At 41.1% G+C, this 18822-nt stretch overlaps 1 protein-coding gene across 2 annotated transcripts in view; it reads right to left on the bottom strand.

Moving 5' to 3' along the window:
- CDK15 (cyclin dependent kinase 15) overlaps window positions 1–18822 on the bottom strand; it is a 379934-nt gene that overhangs the window by 328384 nt on the left and 32728 nt on the right. For both annotated transcript variants that reach the window (XM_075317605.1, XM_075317606.1), the window contains one exon: window positions 2705–2854. In XM_075317605.1, the coding sequence (XP_075173720.1) occupies window positions 2705–2854 (150 nt within the window). The remainder of the gene's footprint in view (window positions 1–2704; window positions 2855–18822) is intronic.

Below are 18822 nucleotides of genomic sequence, written 5' to 3'. Positions count from 1 at the left end.
GAACAGTTGGACATGTGGACATGTGCATTAAAAAAAATTAGTGAAGGTCACATTAAGTTCACTTGAAAAAGTAAGGGGGCATTATAGAATCACCTTGAAATTTCACCCAAAAGCCAAATATCCCTAACTTTTTGTGGGTAGTTTATTTTTAAAGGTGCTATTAACATAAATGTCTCACCAGAAGTCCGTAACACCCTATCCAATCCAGACAGGAAAAAAAAATCAAACAATAAATGTGCATACATTTAGTCAAGTGTAATAATGAGAAATGAAACAGGGAAAAAGTATTGTACACACTTACTGAAAATTATTTGATAATTCGTACAAAAGCCTTTCTTAGTGATGAAAACTTTAAGTCGCCTCCTGTATGAAAAAACTAATCGCATGCATTGCTCAGGTGTGGTTTTGTCCCATCCTTCCACACAAATACTCTTCAAATCCTGAAGGTTCTGTGGGCTCCTTCTATGAACTTTGAGCTTTAGTTCCAAACATTCAGGCCAGGTGATTGGATCGGCCATTCAAGCAGCTTTATTTTCTTTTTCTGAAACCAATTGAGAGTTTCCCTGGCTGTGTGTTTAAGATCATTGTCTTGCTGAAATATCCACCCTCGTTTCAGCTTCATGATCTTGATAAATGGCCGTTTTTTTCTAACAAGAGTGTCTCTTTACATTTGTCCATTTGTCCATTCATCCTTTCTTTAATATGAAGTTTTCCAGTTCTGTAGTCTAAAAAACAGCCTCACACCATGATTTTCCAACCTCTAAACTTCACTGTTGGTATGGTGTTTTTTGCATGATATGCGCTTTTTAGCCTTCAAACATGGTGTGTATTCTGGCATCCATAAAGTTCATTTAACCAGACTATTTCTCCAGTATTTCACAGTCTTGACTAAATGTTCTTGAGCAAACTCTAAACGAGTAGGAACATGCTTTTACATCAGTAATGGAGTCTTTTGTTGTGAGCGTGCATACAGGCCATGGAATTAACGTGCATTACTTATGGTTTTCTTTGAAATAATTGTGCCTGCTGATTCCAGGTCTTTCTGTAGCTCTCCAGAGGTGTTTCTTGGCTATTGCACAACTCTTCTTATAGTTCTTTTCACTCTTCTGTCTGAAATCTTGTGGGGAGTACCTGACCATGGCCTGTTTATGTTGAAGTGATGTTCTTTCCACTTCCACACTATGGCCCCAGCAGTGCTCACTGGAGCCTTCAGTAGTTTAGAAATTATTCTGTAACCAATACCATTAGTATGTTTTGAAACAATAAGGTTGAGAAGGAAGGTCTTGAAACTGCTCATGGTTTTACCCATCATGAGATGTTTCTTGTGTGGCTCCAGCTGATATTATTTTTCACTAGGTGACAGAATTGCTTTCTAATTACTGATAGATTTCAGCTTTTACTTTCCATGGATTTTTTGCACCTCTCTTCATGTATTCAATACTTTTTTCCTGAGTAATTTCTCATTATTACTCATCACTACATTTATGGACATCTATAATTTGATTCCTTTGCCTGTGTGGATTAGATGGGTTGTTATTGACATTTGGTAAGAAATTCATGTCAATAAAAATATATTTACTTTGAAAACTGGTGATAGGTTCAATGCTTATTTCATTCACAGAATATGACTTGGTTGCTATAATGTGGACCATGTGGACAATACCATGAAGATGCACACACAAGGGAACATCACACCGACCCTACTCCTAGGATTATGGTGTGAGGTGGCATAATGTATGGTAGCTGGACCCCTCTAGTCTTTATTCTGGGCCTTAATGTGTTACCATGGGTTGCAGCGTCTCTGGACATGTCTCCCATCAAACACATCTAGGACGTCATGTGTTTGTCATCACAAATTATTTTCGTGCCCAAATGCATCCGGCATGCCAGAACATTCCTCATACAACCATAACTAACCTGATTGATACGTAGTAGCCAAGGCATGTAAGTGCAGGGATTTCAAGCACTCATGCTCAATACAGAATAAATCAAAATGTTTTGAAAAATGTATTTCCATGTTTTCATTATTTGAATATCATTAACATGTTTATCGATTGTGTGATTTTCATAATTCCACAATTTTTCTGTTTTGGTGTTGCACTTTCAATGTTGAAGAGCGCATATTTATATATTCAAATACAGGAGAGTATGCACTGAGTTTTGGTAATGGCTGCACAGTGCAGTGTTCCTAGATTTTACCCATACGTTACTTGTGTCTCAAGGATTATTGAGTTCTATGCTTTACAAAGCAAACATTTTAAGGGAATTTTATTAAGACTGGTGTCTCATACACCAGTCTAAGCGTAAGTGCATATGAGCAAATGAGAAATCATCTTTTTTACAGCCAGTCAAAAAAAACCAGACGATTTTCATTCTTTTAGTGGTTCTGGATGGTTTCTCATATGTACAATTTGTTTTTTTACAGCTTTAATTAAATAATAATAATAATAATAATAATAATAATAATAATAATAAAAGGTTCGATACAGTTTCCTGTGTAATTTTTGCTGGAAAAATCTTGTAATTTTGGGTAAATTTCCCCTCAATTATATTTTTTAATAAAAGAGCAGTGTCATCCATCTTAAACTAAAATGACAAATATACATTTTTTTTTGTTATTTAAACAAATAACTACAGACACAAATGTACAACACAGATAGAAAGATTTGATATAATGGGTAGTTATAACTAAAGTCACACTCACCCACTGAAACCCCTGTCCCAAGTTTTTTCCCTGTAGTGGATCACTGTTACTTCGAGCCCTGAGTGATCGTATTCTCCGAACTTGAACTGTGTGATACCACTGGGGTGGAAGGGACCGTACGGCACATGGAACATCACTGAAATCTGTAAGCTGAAGAGAAAGTGCCATTAGCTTGTACCAAAGAATTGCCAAAGGTTGCCAAAAATTATTGTGCAAGCCCAAATATTATGTTCTAATTATCTGTATTATATTGGTACTTGTAGTAACAGTAGTGTTATAAAGTACTACTTCTCTGCCTGTGAGAGGCATAATAAATAATTGGGTGGCACTGATACCCTGCAGCTCTGAGGTTAACTGGGAAGGGATTCACACAAATTAAACTTCAGGTAATAGCAATAGCAATGTTTCAGTGAGAAAACCTTAACTGAGGAGCTGGGATTCCAGACAACCATCCAACCGAAAATATAGCCAGCACTGAGGCATGTGGGTAGTAAGTATAAAGAGCCCCTCCCAAGATGTGATCGGGCAAACCAAACAAGAAAGTGCATACACCTGAATAGAAGTGAAACAGGAAGGCACAGCATAAGAAAGAAAGACAAGAGATCCTTCAGCAGTTATGACCAACACAAAACAGGCTGTAGTCCAACCAAAAAGAAAAATAAACTAACAACCAGGAGTGGAGCCATGACAGTATACCTCTTTCTACAAGGGTCCACTGGACCCTCAGCAATCTCCAAAGATGCTGATGGAACTCTCTTATCAGGCGATCAGCATGAAGGTCTGCCAAATTAACCTGGGAATTATCCTCAGGACAGTAACCCTTCCACTTAACCAGATACTGCAGACGGCATCTGACTCGCCTGGATCCCAGAACTCACTCCACTGTATACTCCATATCCTCCTCAATAATGTTGTGAAGACCAGGCGTCCCCACAAATCTCTTCAGAAGGAACTAATGCAACGAGTTGTTGATTTTCTAAGCTACGAGGAGTTGAATTTTAACAGTTACTGGATTCAAAACCTCAGTAATTCTGTTAGGACTTGCAAATTACCTTGAGGCAACTTTAAGCTGTAAAATTTTAGAGGGCAACCACACAAATTCCCCCATCCTAACAACAGGAGCCATTCTGCATCTGCGGTTTGCTCCTTTTTTGGCCCAGTCACTAGAAACGAAAAGACCCCTTTCAACCTTCTTCCAGATTTTTATCCCATAGGAAGAACATTTCTTCTCTGGCATGAAGGACTGCACCCCAGAAATATTTCTAAACACTTGATGAAAACCCCCACAATAAAAAAAAAGGCGAGATACTGGTAGCCGTGGAAGTACGATTATTTAAAGCAAAAACCCACCCAGTCTTCCTGATTAGATAAATCAAAACACCTCAAGTATTGCATCTTTTTGTTCATCCTCTCAGTCTGTCCACTAGTCTAGAGATGGTATCCTGAGGAAAATGACAACTTGATACCCAATATGGAGCAAAAACTACTTTATGTGCAGAATTGCAGAATTATTAGGCAAATAAGTATTTTGATCACATGATAATTTTTATACATGTTGTCCTACTCCAAGCTGTATAGGCTTGAGAGCCAACTACCAATTAAGTAAATCAGGTGATGTGCATCTCTGTAATGAGGAGGGGTGTGGTGTAATGACTTTAACATCCTATATAAGGTGTGCTTAATTATTAGGCAACTTCCTTTCCTTTGGCAAAATGAGTCAGAAAAGAGATTTGACGGGCTCTGAAAAGTCCAAAATTGTAAGAGGTCTTGCAGAGGGATGCAGCAGTTTTGAAATTGCCAAACTTTTGAAGCGTGATCACCGAACAATCAAGCGTTTCATGGCAAATAGCCAACAGGGTCGCAAGAAGCGTGTTGGCAACATAGTCGCAAAATAATTGCCCATGAATTGAGGAAAATTAAGCGTGAAGCTGCCAAAATGCCATTTGCCACCAGTTTGGCCATATTTCAGAGCAGCAACATTACTGGAGTATCAAAAAGCACAAGGTGTGCCATACTCAGGGACATTTCTAAGGTAAGGGAGGCTGAAAAACGACCACCTTTGAACAAGAAACATAATTTAAAACTTCAAGACTGGGACAAGAAATATCTTAAGACTGATTTTTCAAAGGTTTTATGGACTGATGAAATGAGAGTGACTCTTGATGGGCCAGATGGATGGGCCAGATGATGTAAAGGGCAGAGAGCTCCACTCCGACTCAGACGCCAACAAGGTGGAGGTGGGGTACTGGTATGGGCTGGTATCATCAAAGATGAACTTGTGGAACCTTTTCGGGTTGAGGATGGAGTGAAGCTCAACTCCCAGACTGCCAGTTTCTGGAAGACAACTTCTTCAAGCAGTGGTACAGGAAGAAGTCGGTATCGTTCCAGAAAAACATGATATTCATGCAGGACAATGCTCCATCACATGAATCCAATTACTCCACAGCGTGGCTGGCCAGTAAAGGTCTAAAAGATGAAAAAATAATGACATGGCTCCCTTGTTCACCTGATCTGAACCCCATAGAGAACCTGTGGTCCCTCATAAAATGTAAGATCTACAGGGAGGGAAAATAGTACACCTCTCGGAACAGTGTCTGTGAGGCTGTGGTGGCTGCTGCATGCAATGTTGATCGTAAACAGATCAAGCAACTGACAGAATCTATGGATGGTAGGCTGTTGAGTGTCATCATAAAGAAAGGTGGCTATATTGGTCACTAATTTTTGGGGTTTTGTTTTTGCATGTCAGAAATGTTTATTTCTAAATTTTGTGCAGTTATATTGGTTTACCTGGTGAAAATAAACAAGTGAGATGCTAATATATTTGATTTTTTAATAAGTTGCCTAATAATTCTGGACAGTAGTAGTTACCTGCACAAACAGATATCCTCCTAAGATAGCCAGATCTAAAAAAAAACCACTCCAACTTTAAAAATATTAAGCTTTGATATTTATGAGTTTTTTGGGTTGACTGAAAACATAGTTGTTGATCAATAATAAAAAAAAATCCTATAAAATACAACTTGCCTAATAATTCTGCACACAGTGTATGCCAAAAGCTAGCTAAGAACTGAAAGCCACTATCGGAAATAATATTTTTGATACACCATGTAGTCTAATAATGAGAAATGAACAATGTAGCTGTTGCACCGGTGTCCCTGCACCACCCTGTCTCTCCCTAATAGGGACGCTGATGCACTTGCACAGCCAGACGTCTTCCCCTGCACTGCCACGGCCGTCCATATGCTTGTCTACCTCCTCCTCCCGGTGCCTGTGCATGCCGCACACGTCCCCCAGAAATGCGCCTAGAGTGCCTGCCAGCGCACCATCTCCTGGAAGTGCCTCTAAGCATGTGGCTGAGAGGCACTAGGTACTTAAGGCATCATCCCACTAGGAGAGAGGTCTGCGCAACGCATATAGTTAGTCTACCGGCTGCTGGCTAGTTGTCAAATCCTGTGCTCCTGTCCCGTTACTGCACCTGTGTGCATACCTTCCCATACCTGCCTTCCCTAGTTGTGCCCCATTTCTTCTCCAGCCATCCCAGCTGTACCAGACTGACCTGGGGGTCAGCTGCCACAGTGCCGGACACTGCCCTCTGAGTGCCACCTGGCATTTTCTCCAGTGGTCATGTAGCGCCCCTGAGCCATCAGGAGCTACAGGGAACTGCATCCTGTCAAAGATGCAGAGCCTGCCCCAGGGACCCAGAAGACCAGTGCCGGTAACACCAAAACATTCATACAATCCCTGCCCCCCCAAACTAGTGACGGGCTAGGGTTGGACCCAATGGATGGTCACCTAGGGGTGGAACCCAAGCAGTACACTAGACGACAACCAGGGAGGAGGGGCCAGACAGTCAGTAAGTGGAAGTGAAAGGAGACGGACATAACGGTACTGATGGGAGAGTGTAGCAGTGACCTGTCCCTGTCAGGCTCAGGCGTGTGGATGCTGAGGGAGTACGGCGGAGTACTCTCGGAACCATAGCACCGACGGGGTGCAGAGCCCTAGGTCAGGAAAACGCTCCAGGCAGACCTGATAAAATCTGCAGGGTGAGGGGACCACCCAGGACCTCAACGACCTTAAAGTTCGGGGCACAGCAGTGACGGGAGAACCTGGGACCGGGAACAGAGAACCGACCCAACAGGTTTCAAACTGCCTGCCATATGGACTAAGACTGAAAGACAACCAGGAGGGGACCCCCAGACCCTACAAGCCACGGGGACCCACCAACTAGAAACGGGTGCAAGGGAAGTAAGCCACCAGGTCACCACACCGGTACTGGAACTAAGGGGACCAGTGGTGAGGACCAGCCTCCATCGGGTTGCCAGCAACATCTCTGTAAGTAAAGAACCAGTTACGCTGCAATCCCTTGTGTGGCCTACCTACTTTCCGCGCCCAAGTATTATCAATGGACATTAAAACAAACACCATCATTTACCCCTTGTGTAATAATCCCTATAAATACTCCCATTTTAAAAGCGACCCCCCCCCAGGGTCACGGTACCGGGTACCGGCCATTACACCCTTGACATTTTGCAGTGAAACCAGGCCCGGGACCGAGTACCCCATGGGCCCTGGGGTGCGACAGGCTTTTTCTTGGCGTCACAAGCAAGATCAAACTGGACCCGTTAACACCTGGGGACATGCGCCTTGTGAACTGTATTATGCTTGTACTTGTAAACCTGTCCGCCATCTTGGGTGGCAGAAAACTAAAAGTGCGCCATAGTGGGGGTGAAAAGCGCGCAAAAAGAAACCCCGCCCACGACTCTACTACAGACCAACAGAGTGGGTGATGACCTGAACCGGAAGCTCCCGAAATGCTCCAGTCCCACGAGAGAGTGGTGAGAAAATCCAAAGGGGACGGAAAAATGGAGGCGTGAGGCGACGAGGATGCAGCGGGGCCTGGTCCGGCCGTGGATGCAACAGCGCCCGGAGCAGTGGCACCGATCATGCCGATCACCCTGGTGTATGTCCCAGGAGTGGCGTGGCTGCCTCAGTATGATGGCAAACTGGATGCCTTAATCGGGTTAAAAAAGAAAATATGCACCGTGTTGGACATGTCTGCAATGACTGTCAAGCAAAGAGCGTCTGTTGTGCTGGGACAGTTAACGGGTGCAGCAGAGCTAGAAGTAGAGACCTGGTCAGATGCAGACCTGGAATCAGTGAACACCATCTTTGAAAAGTTGAAAATAGCTTTTGAAACCCGTACAGAGGCACAGCTGAGAATCGGATTTTACCCATTGGGTATGTGTGCTCGTTGCGGTCTGGCTTGAGAAATAAAAAGCAGCATTTTGTTACTGCATAATAAAGAAGTACAAGGTATCCTTCAGCAATTGTCTGTGGTCCAACCAAGATGGAAACCGAACAATGACCAAAGAGCACTGGTTCGAATACTGCAGTGGAGCCATGACAAAAGATTGTTGAAAAACTAAAAAAAAAAAACATATGTTGCAACACTAAATAAAAACAATTTGCTGATATAAATTTTTCCAAAAACCCTATAGTAATGAATTAAAAAGTAAAATAGAAAATGAAAAATGGGAAATGAAAATAAACTGAAATAAAAACAATAGTGAATGTGAATAGTATAGATAGTATCAAACCAGCTGCTTGGGAAAAAAGCAGAGGCTCATCCTATTTAGCACTATTGCTGTGAGTGATTTTCAACACTACTAACCCAGTAATTCACTCATCTCAGTCATTGTACCTATCTCACTTCATTCAAAAACAATGACGCTCATAGTATCATCTTCACTTTTTTCCTTTTTTTTTCTCCCACTCACCTTATCACTACCTCTACTCCAGCTACCCCCTTGGTCTTGCATTAGGTACCCCATTTGCAACACAACACTACGGTAATTGGAATCATACCCGAAGCACGCACCTCTGCGTTTGTTTCAGCAGTTGGTTCTATGCCGCTTCACCTACGCCCACTTTTTTATTATCTCACACACACACGTACTGTATATATACTGTGTATATATATATATCTATATATATATATATATATATATTACACATACATCTATACACAGTATATATATATATATATTTTATATATACAATATAGACACACAGTATATATATTACACATACACACACACACACATATATATATATATATATGCATATTACACATACATACACATATACTGTGTATATATGTGTGTGTGTATATATATGTATATATATGTATGTGTATATATATATATATATATATGACACATACACACACACACACACTTTTTCTTTTTTTTTCTCCTCTCTCACATCTATCTGACCGATGTATCTGCTCCAGCCATCTGCACTTTTTTTTATTGCATTCGCCGTGCTAAACATCACGAGCTTCTGCTTTTTTTTTTTTTTTCAAAAGATGCTGGTTTGATAGCATTCTGTATCGATACTATTCCCATTCACTTTTGTTTTCATTTTTGTTTATTTTCATTTTCTGTTTTTCATTTTCTATTTTATACTTAATTTTTTCATTCTTTAACAAATTGTTTTTGGATAAATTTATATCTGTAAAATGTATATATCTGGTGTTGAGTTGTAACATGTTTTTTGGGTTTTCATCAACCTTTATTCAAATAGACAAACAAGGAGTCACCAGACCCCCTTGTGTGCTTTTCTGGCGCAATTTTTGAATGTGTTGTCCATTTAATCCTCTCGGTACATTGGGGTTTGTCCTGATGAAGAAAGCGGTGGGTTTCGAAACGCGTAGACTCCAATAAACAGCATTACTTTAACTCCACGTATTCTGAGCCTTCTTGCACTGCTGGCAGCATGGATCACATCAACTTTTTCTCTTCATTTATTGTATCAAGCTCTGGACCTGCAGCGACCATTCTCATTGAAGCCTACATAGGCGTTGTGCTCTCACAACCAGTCCACGTGAGTGTATTTGTATTTGTTTATTATTGTCTCCACACAGTTAAGACCCTATTGCGCTCTTCCGTATTTCCAGCTCTACTATACACAGTGAGTTTTTGACATTGTATATTACAGTTCCAACAAATTGGATGAAATTTAGAGCAATCTCATGCCTGCTGCGCTTTTGTTATGCTGTGTAAACTGAAAACCGATGCATTTTTGAAATTAGCAACTTGTCAATTTCTCTTTCGGAAACACTGAGTTTTATGCACAAATTTTCCCAATATAATTGCATTAGAAGCGGAAAATTCATAAATAAAATTCATATGATCTATACAAAAGTGTATCAATAATGCTTTGTCAGAGCCAAAAAACAGGAAGTGTCAAAAAGAAAGTAGCTTTATTTAATAGATGACATACCAAAAAGAGACACAAACAACAAGTCAAAATGCAGGTAACAAAAACTACTCTCAAAAACACAAGGAACGTAATTTAGCAAAGGTACTCATTGTGGGAACGTAGCCTTAAAGGGGTGTTCCCATCTCCAAGCCCAAGATCCTACCCCACTGTGTAGTAGGTGTAATAATGATAATACAACCCCAGGCAAAAATTATGGAATCACCTGGCTCTGAGGATGTTCATTCAGTTGTTTACTTTTGTTCAAAAAAAGCAGATCACAGACATGGCACCAAACTAAAGTCATTTCAAATGGAAACTTTCTGGCTTTAACCCCTTCAGCCCCCGGGCACTTTCCGTTTTTGCGTTTTTGTTTTTTGCTCCCCTTCTTCCGAGAGCCGTAACTTTTTTATTTTTCCATCAATCTTGCCATGTAAGGGCTTGTTTTTTGCGGGACGAGTTGTACTTTTAAATGAAACCATACGTTTTACCATATAGTGTACTGGAAAACAGCAAAAAAATTCCAAGTGCGGAAAAATTGCAAAAAAAGTGTGATTGTACAATAATTTTTGGGATATTTTATTCACTGTGTTCACTATATGGTAAAACTGAGATATCTAGGTGATGCCTCAGGTCGGTGCGAGTTTGTAGACACCAAACATGTATAGGTTTACTTGTATCTAAGGGGTTAAAAAAAATTCACAAGCTTGTCCAAAAAACGTGGCGCTCGTTTTGCGCCATTTTCCAAAACCCGTAGCGTTCTCATTTTTCAGGATCTGAGGCTCAGTGATGGCTTATTTTTTTGCGTCTCAACCTGACGTTTTTAACGGTACCATTTTTGCGCAGATGCTACATTTTGATTGCCTGTTATTGCATTTTGCGCAAAATTTGTGGCGACCAAAAAACGTAATTTTGTCGTTTGGAATTTTTTTGCCGCTACGCCGTTTACTGATCAGATTAATTGATTTTATATTTTGATAGATCGGGCATTTCTGAACGTGGCGATACCAAATATGTGTGTATTTTTTATTTTTTAACCCTTTAATTTTCAATGGGGTGAAAGGGGGGTGATTTGAACTTTTAGGTTTTGTTTATTTTTTTTTAATTCTTTAAAACTTTTTTTTTTACTTTTTTTTTTATTTTACTAGTCCCCCTAGGGGGCTATAGCGATCAGCAATCCGATCGCTCTGCACTATCTGCAGATCTCAGCTACAGAGCTGAGAACTGCAGATTTGCTGCTTTACTTTCAATGCCGGCTGTATTCCGGCATTGAGAGGAAATGAGTCATGTTAGCTACAGGCGTCATCACATGACCCTGTGCTACCATGGCAACTGCCGAAAGTCACGTGATCATGTCACGTGACTTCCGGCAGGGGCGGGGTAAGTGACTGTCATGGCGGTGCCCATATACATATCGCTGCCAAGATTTTGGCAGCGAAATGTAAGGGGTTAATGGCCGCGGGTGGAAGCGATTCCACCCGCGGCTAGCAGGCACACATGTCAGCTGTTGATAACAGCTGATATGTGCGCGGATCGCCGCCTGCCGGCGGCAGGGGGCGGGGCTTACCGGCACACGATCCATGACGTACCCAGTACGTCATGGGTCGTTAAGGGGTTAAGACACTAACAAAAAAACTCATAACACTAAAAAAATTCATGAAAACATAATGTGCTAGCCAGTAACGGTTACTTTTCAAGACCAAACAGGGAGATAAATTATGGAATCACTCAATTATGAGGAAAAAAATTATGGAATCATGAAAAACAAACAAACAAAAGAACACTTCAATACATCACTAGTATTTTGTTGCACAACCTCTGGCTTTTATAACAGCTTGTAGTCTCTGAGACATGGACTTAATGAGTGACAAACAGTACTCTTCATCAATCTGGCTCCAACTTTCTCTGATGTTGCCAGATCAGCTTTGCAGGTTGGAGCCTTGTTATGGACCATTTTCTTCAACTTCCATCAAAGATTTTCAATTGGATTGAGATCCGGACTATTAGAAGGCCATGATATTGACCTTATGTGTCTTCTTTCAAGGAATGTTTTCACAGTTTTTGCTCTATGGCAGGATGCATTATCATCTTGATAAATGATTTCATCATCCCCAAACATCCTTTGAATTGATGAAATAAGAAAAGTGTCCAAAATTTCAATGTAAACTTGGGGATTTATTGAAGATGTAATGACAGTCATTTCCCCAGTGCCTTTACCTGACATGCAGCCCCATATCATCAATGACTGTGGGAATCTACATGTTCTCTTCAGGCAGTCATCTTGATATTGTTTAGCTTTTCTGTTTGTAAATCCCACTTCCTTTAGGCGGTTTCTTACAGTTCAGTCACAGATATTGACTCCAGTTTCCTCCCATTCCTTCCTCATTTGTTTTGTTTTGCATTTCCTGTTTTGGAAACATATTGCTTTAAGTTTCCTGTCCTGACGCTTTGATGTCTTCCTTGGTCTACAAGTATGTTTGCCTTTAACAACCTTACCATGTTGTTTGTATTTGGTCCAGATTTTACACACAGCTGACTGTTAACAACCAACATCTTTTGTAACATTGCGTGATGATTTACCCTCTTTTAAGAGTTTGATACTATAATCCTCTCCTTTGTTTCAATTGACATCTCTCATGTTGGAGCCATGACTCATGTCAGTCCACTTGGTGCAACAGCTCTCCAAGGTGTGATCACTTCTTTTTAGCTACAGACTAACGAGCAGATCTTATTTGATGCAGATGTTAGTTTTGGGAATGAAAATTTACAGGATAATTCTATAATTTTTACCTCATAATCGAGTGATTCCATAATTTTTCCCCCTGTTTGGTCTTGAAAAGTAACCGTTACTGGCTAGCACATTATGTTTTCATGATTTTTTTTTAGTGTTTATTAAAGCCAGAAAGTTGTCATTTGAAATGACTTTACTTTTGTGCCATGTCTGTGATCTGCTTTTATTAAACAAAAGTAAACAACTGAATGAACATCCTCAGAGTCAGGGGAGTCCATAATTTTTTCCAGGGGTTGTATTAGCAAATACCGCCAATTAGAAATGTAGTATAGGTCTTTTGATTCACTATGTCACTTACCTCATGTGCAGGGCATTGAAGACCTTAGGTATCCATTGTTATGACCATGAGCAATTAACTAACTAACTGTCACTATATGCGTGGTCGTAACCATGGATACCTAAGCTGCAATGCACTGAACATGAGCTAAGCGACATAGTGACTCAGGGGTAACTATACTACATTTCTAATTGGAGGTATTTGCTAATATTATTCTTACACCAACTACATATTGGTGTAAGATTAATCCAGGTCTGTACCAGAACTTAAAGGGTTATTCCCATCTCCAAGATCCTATCCCAATATGTAGTACATATGATAGTAATAAGCAAATATCTCTAATTAAGAGAAATATAGAAATGTTGTATAGTTCTCCTGATATAGCTATGTCTCTTACCTCATGTGCAGGGCATTGCAGCTTAGCTATCAATGGTTGTGACCTCTTATACAGTGACAGTTAGTTACTAGTGATCGTAACAATGGATACCCAAACTACTGCAATGCCCTGCACGTGAGCTCAACATAGCTAATCAGAAGAACAATACTACATTTCTAATTGGAGGTATTTGCTATTATGATTATTATTATTATTACTACTACTATACCTACTTCCGATTGGGATAGGACCTTGGACATGGGAATACGCCTTTAACTAATTTCTTTCTAATTTGATCCTAGTGTGTTTCTGACCCTTGGATTTTGCAAAAAGGGAGACCTACCTGCAGCCAAATAATGCATACTGTCACACTGGGTTTACCCTGAAAGGCCATGACTAAGCATCTATCTAGTTTTCCCCAGAGCCTCTGATGGTGAGGATAGCATGGGCTGCCAGTAGACAACAGATACCACTCTATGGCAGGACCATCAAGCAGGAATTGGTACTGGAGGCTGTCAGGACAGTGTTGGAACAACTAGCAGGAATCAGTACTGGAGGATGGAGGACAGAATCGGAACAACTAGAAGGAATCAGTACTGGAGGCTGGAGGACAGAGTCGGAACAACTAGAAGGAATCAGTACTGGAGGCTGGAGGACAGAGTTGGAACAACTAGAAGGAATCAGTACTGGAGGCTGGCATTATGCAGTCTGAACAGCAAGCAAGAGAGAGACTGTTATGCTAGCAGGAACTAGACAAGCTAGGAACCTAATTTCTCAGGCACCTTGCCCACAGGGGAAGGTGCCTTACATACTCAGAGACTCCCAGTGATAGACTGGGGACACATAATGTGTATACACTGTCCGTTTCAGACACAAAGAGCGTGCATGTGAGCCCTAAATATATTGCCAAGAGACCTGCCCGGCATGGAGTTTTGTGTGAAATCATGTCCAATTTGTCTTTTTTTTGTGTTGCTCCAATACACACAAAGGAAATAAACATGTATAACAAAATATATGTAATTGCAATTATTTTATGGGAGAAATACTTCATTTTCTGGAACAATTTCAAGAGTCCAAACACTTTTTGCCATGACTTTAAGTTAACATCGGGTCCATGTGCTTTCCTTTTCCCACACAACCAGCACACGGACTGAAAATGTGCTTGCCCTAACATACTGTTAAAGGTGGATATACGCATGCATTCAGTTATATGAATGACGCTTCGCTTCAGAGAAATCTCTTGATGACACACGGCTCCCTGTGATTTTTGTGAGATAGTGATGGTAAGGCAACCTTGTGTGGATCTAAAGAACCAAATACAATATCAACTGTCCTCCTGATTTGACTAGAAGCGTGTGTGTGTGTGTGTGTGTGTGTGTGTGTGTGTGTATGTGTATGTGTGTGTGTGTGTGTGTGTGTGTATGTGTGTGTGTGTGTGTGTGTGTGTGTGTATGTGTATGTGTGTGTGTGTGTGTGTGTGTGTGTGTGTGTATGTGTATGTGTGTGTGTGTGTGTGTGTGTGTTGGGGGAGTCTTTGGAATCCATCTTCTTTTCCTAATTTTTCAGGTTTTATAGCTTTACTATTTGAAAAAAATCCTATGTTGTTACCTAAAACCAACAAGACATTTCTTTACAATTCTGTTTTTTGTAAGTATGAGTCACTTTGTACAATGGAGTACAGACAATTTATGTTGCAGCGACTGTCACATGAATGACTGATGTGAGATCACTGCCACTTTTCAATACTAAGAACACTGAGCAAAATGTTTAATGACTGCTAGTGGTGCTTTTCATTTTGACCAGATTCCCATTTAGTTTTATACGGCAACATTTGAAACAAAATCCTTTAAAGAGTAACCATCATTTTTTTTGTTTAGTTATTTCCTTTTATATTTCAGTAGTACACACAATTAAGAAACTTTGTAATATATCTTATAAGAGAATTTTACTTCTTTCTCATCCTGGACTAATCATTCATTCTCAAAATTCCAAATCAACAGGTAAATTCTGCCTTTCTGCTGTCTCTAACTGAATTTGTCAAAAACTGAACTCCTTTTGCTTACCCCTCAACTAATCTACCTATACCCGATATTACCATTTCCTTGTGTGGTTCTGCCATTACTTCCCAGCAGCTCACCCGCTCTCTTAAGGTCATATTTGACTCAGATCTCTCCTTCACTGCCTACATCCTACGATTCACTTGCTTATGTCATCTACACCTTAAACACATCTCTAGATTTCAACATACTCTTACCTATAACTCTGCAAAAAAAAATCCTCTTGCTCTTATTCATTCTCGTCTGGACTATCAACTCTCTACTAATTGGTCTCTCTCTTAACAAACTCTTCTGTCTCAAATCCATCCTGAATGCAACAGCCAAGATCATATTCCTCACCAACTGCTACACCAGTACCTCCACACTGTGCCAGTCATTGCACTGGCTGCCCATCCTCTACAGAATACAATATAAACCAATCTCTATCACACAAAGCCCTCCACAGTTCTGCACTGCCCCACATCTCCTCCCTCATCTCTGTCTATCACCCAACCTGTGCCATCTATTTTGCTAATGCCCGAAGACTAATATCCTCAATAATCCCATCCTCCAACTCCCGTCACCAAGACTTTTCATGAGCTGTGCCAATTCTCTGAAATGCACTATCCAGAACAATTTGATTAATTCAACACCCACAGTTTTAAGCTTGCCCTAAAAATGCATTTCTTTAGACTGGCCTATCACCGCACCTCACTTTTGTAGATATGCAAGTTTTGTTGGCGCTTTAAAAATACAAATTATTATTATTATGTCTTTGATGAATACAGACTTTTCCCATTACAGAAATAGGAGTTGACAGTTAGTGCTCATAACGTTCTATACAGAAATGTAACTGCCTTTTCAGGAGAACTTGTAGCAGAATGTCTGGATCTAACTGCCCAATTCTTCTCATCCTCCCCTCTACATAAAATTTTAAAAGCACCAACTGTCATCTCATGTTATAAGGGTATGTGCCCACGGTCAGTATTCATAGTGCTTTGGATGCAGCATACTTCAGCTGCATCCAAAACGCTGCGTTGTACAGTACAAGCATAGTGGATGGGATTTCTAGAAATACCATGCCCATTGTGTTTGTTTTTCCTGCAGCAAACACTGAGCTGCGGTGTGACTTGTCGAACAACAGCATGTCAATTGTTTCCTGCGGAGAGACCATAGGGAGAATACAAGCGAGAGACCGCAGCACACTGAACCCTGTTGTCTGCTGTGTTCTTCTGCAGAGGAGTCTCGCGGCCCCGCAGGTCAGGACCCGCTGAGTCCAGGACGCAGCAAGTCCTGATCGTGTGTACGGACCCTAATAATGGCAAAATCTGTCTTCAATGAATATTTGAGAGTGAAAGATAAATCCAGGAGATGAAAAAATCAAATTTCTCTAATAAGATGAGCTACAAAGTTGCTTCTTTTAAGGTATAAACTTGATTTATTAAATAAAAATTAAAACAACAGTTACTCTTTAAGTTTTCTTACCAAACAGTCACCTTTCAGTCCTACCTCACAAACTTCAGGTGTCTAAACACTAATCATGCCATGTGTATACAAGTATTTGGAATTCAGTCCGGGGTCAGTCAATGGTTAAACATGTGCCGAATAGATGTATTAAAGGAAACCCTGTCACCAGCTGAGCAGATTGTCTCTCCAGTAAAGGAGACAAACTCTAGCACAGCGCCACCTATTGGAAGTAGCGATCCTAAAAGTCACAAGTGGATTTTCAACAATCCTTTGAAATATGACTCAGGATATATAAGCCAGATCAGAATCCCAATTTGCAGACACGGTGTTTCGGGGTGCTTGCCCCTCGTCAGTGCAAAGTATGGGGGTGTCTGATCTGGCTCATGAGAAAGCTATGTGGGGACCACGGGGGAACACTATTCTCCTTAAGGAGACTTTGCAAGCCAGTCTGGCTGCCAGGTAAGGGGACTTATAGCTGCAATGCCCCTCTGGGAAATATTCAAATTGTCTCTCCAGTAAAGGAGACAAACTCTAGCACAGCGCCACCTATTGGAAGTAGCGATCCTAAAAGTCACAAGTGGATTTTCAACAATCCTTTGAAATATGACTCAGGATATATAAGCCAGATCAGAATCCCAATTTGCAGACACGGTGTTTCGGGGTGCTTGCCCCTCGTCAGTGCAAAGTATGGGGGTGTCTGATCTGGCTCATGAGAAAGCTATGTGGGGACCACGGGGGAACACTATTCTCCTTAAGGAGACTTTGCAAGCCAGTCTGGCTGCCAGGTAAGGGGACTTATAGCTGCAATGCCCCTCTGGGAAATATTCAAATTGTCTCTCCAGTAAAGGAGACAAACTCTAGCACAGCGCCACCTATTGGAAGTAGCGATCCTAAAAGTCACAAGTGGATTTTCAACAATCCTTTGAAATATGACTCAGGATATATAAGCCAGATCAGAATCCCAATTTGCAGACACGGTGTTTCGGGGTGCTTGCCCCTCGTCAGTGCAAAGTATGGGGGTGTCTGATCTGGCTCATGAGAAAGCTATGTGGGGACCACGGGGGAACACTATTCTCCTTAAGGAGACTTTGCAAGCCAGTCTGGCTGCCAGGTAAGGGGACTTATAGCTGCAATGCCCCTCTGGGAAATATTCAAATTGTCTCTCCAGTAAAGGAGACAAACTCTAGCACAGCGCCACCTATTGGAAGTAGCGATCCTAAAAGTCACAAGTGGATTTTCAACAATCCTTTGAAATATGACTCAGGATATATAAGCCAGATCAGAATCCCAATTTGCAGACACGGTGTTTCGGGGTGCTTGCCCCTCGTCAGTGCAAAGTATGGGGGTGTCTGATCTGGCTCATGAGAAAGCTATGTGGGGACCACGGGGGAACACTATTCTCCTTAAGGAGACTTTGCAAGCCAGTCTGGCTGCCAGGTAAGGGGACTTATAGCTGCAATGCCCCTCTGGGAAATATTCAAATTGTCTCTCCAGTAAAGGAGACAAACTCTAGCACAGCGCCACCTATTGGAAGTAGCGATCCTAAAAGTCACAAGTGGATTTTCAACAATCCTTTGAAATATGACTCAGGATATATAAGCCAGATCAGAATCCCAATTTGCAGACACGGTGTTTCGGGGTGCTTGCCCCTCGTCAGTGCAAAGTATGGGGGTGTCTGATCTGGCTCATGAGAAAGCTATGTGGGGACCACGGGGGAACACTATTCTCCTTAAGGAGACTTTGCAAGCCAGTCTGGCTGCCAGGTAAGGGGACTTATAGCTGCAATGCCCCTCTGGGAAATATTCAAATTGTCTCTCCAGTAAAGGAGACAAACTCTAGCACAGCGCCACCTATTGGAAGTAGCGATCCTAAAAGTCACAAGTGGATTTTCAACAATCCTTTGAAATATGA

Source organism: Anomaloglossus baeobatrachus, chromosome 7 (genome assembly GCF_048569485.1).
Source record: "Anomaloglossus baeobatrachus isolate aAnoBae1 chromosome 7, aAnoBae1.hap1, whole genome shotgun sequence".
Taxonomy (NCBI): Eukaryota; Metazoa; Chordata; class Amphibia; order Anura; family Aromobatidae; genus Anomaloglossus; species Anomaloglossus baeobatrachus.
Note: the sequence above shows the minus strand (reverse complement) of the source record. Positions and strands in the feature narration are given on the sequence as shown.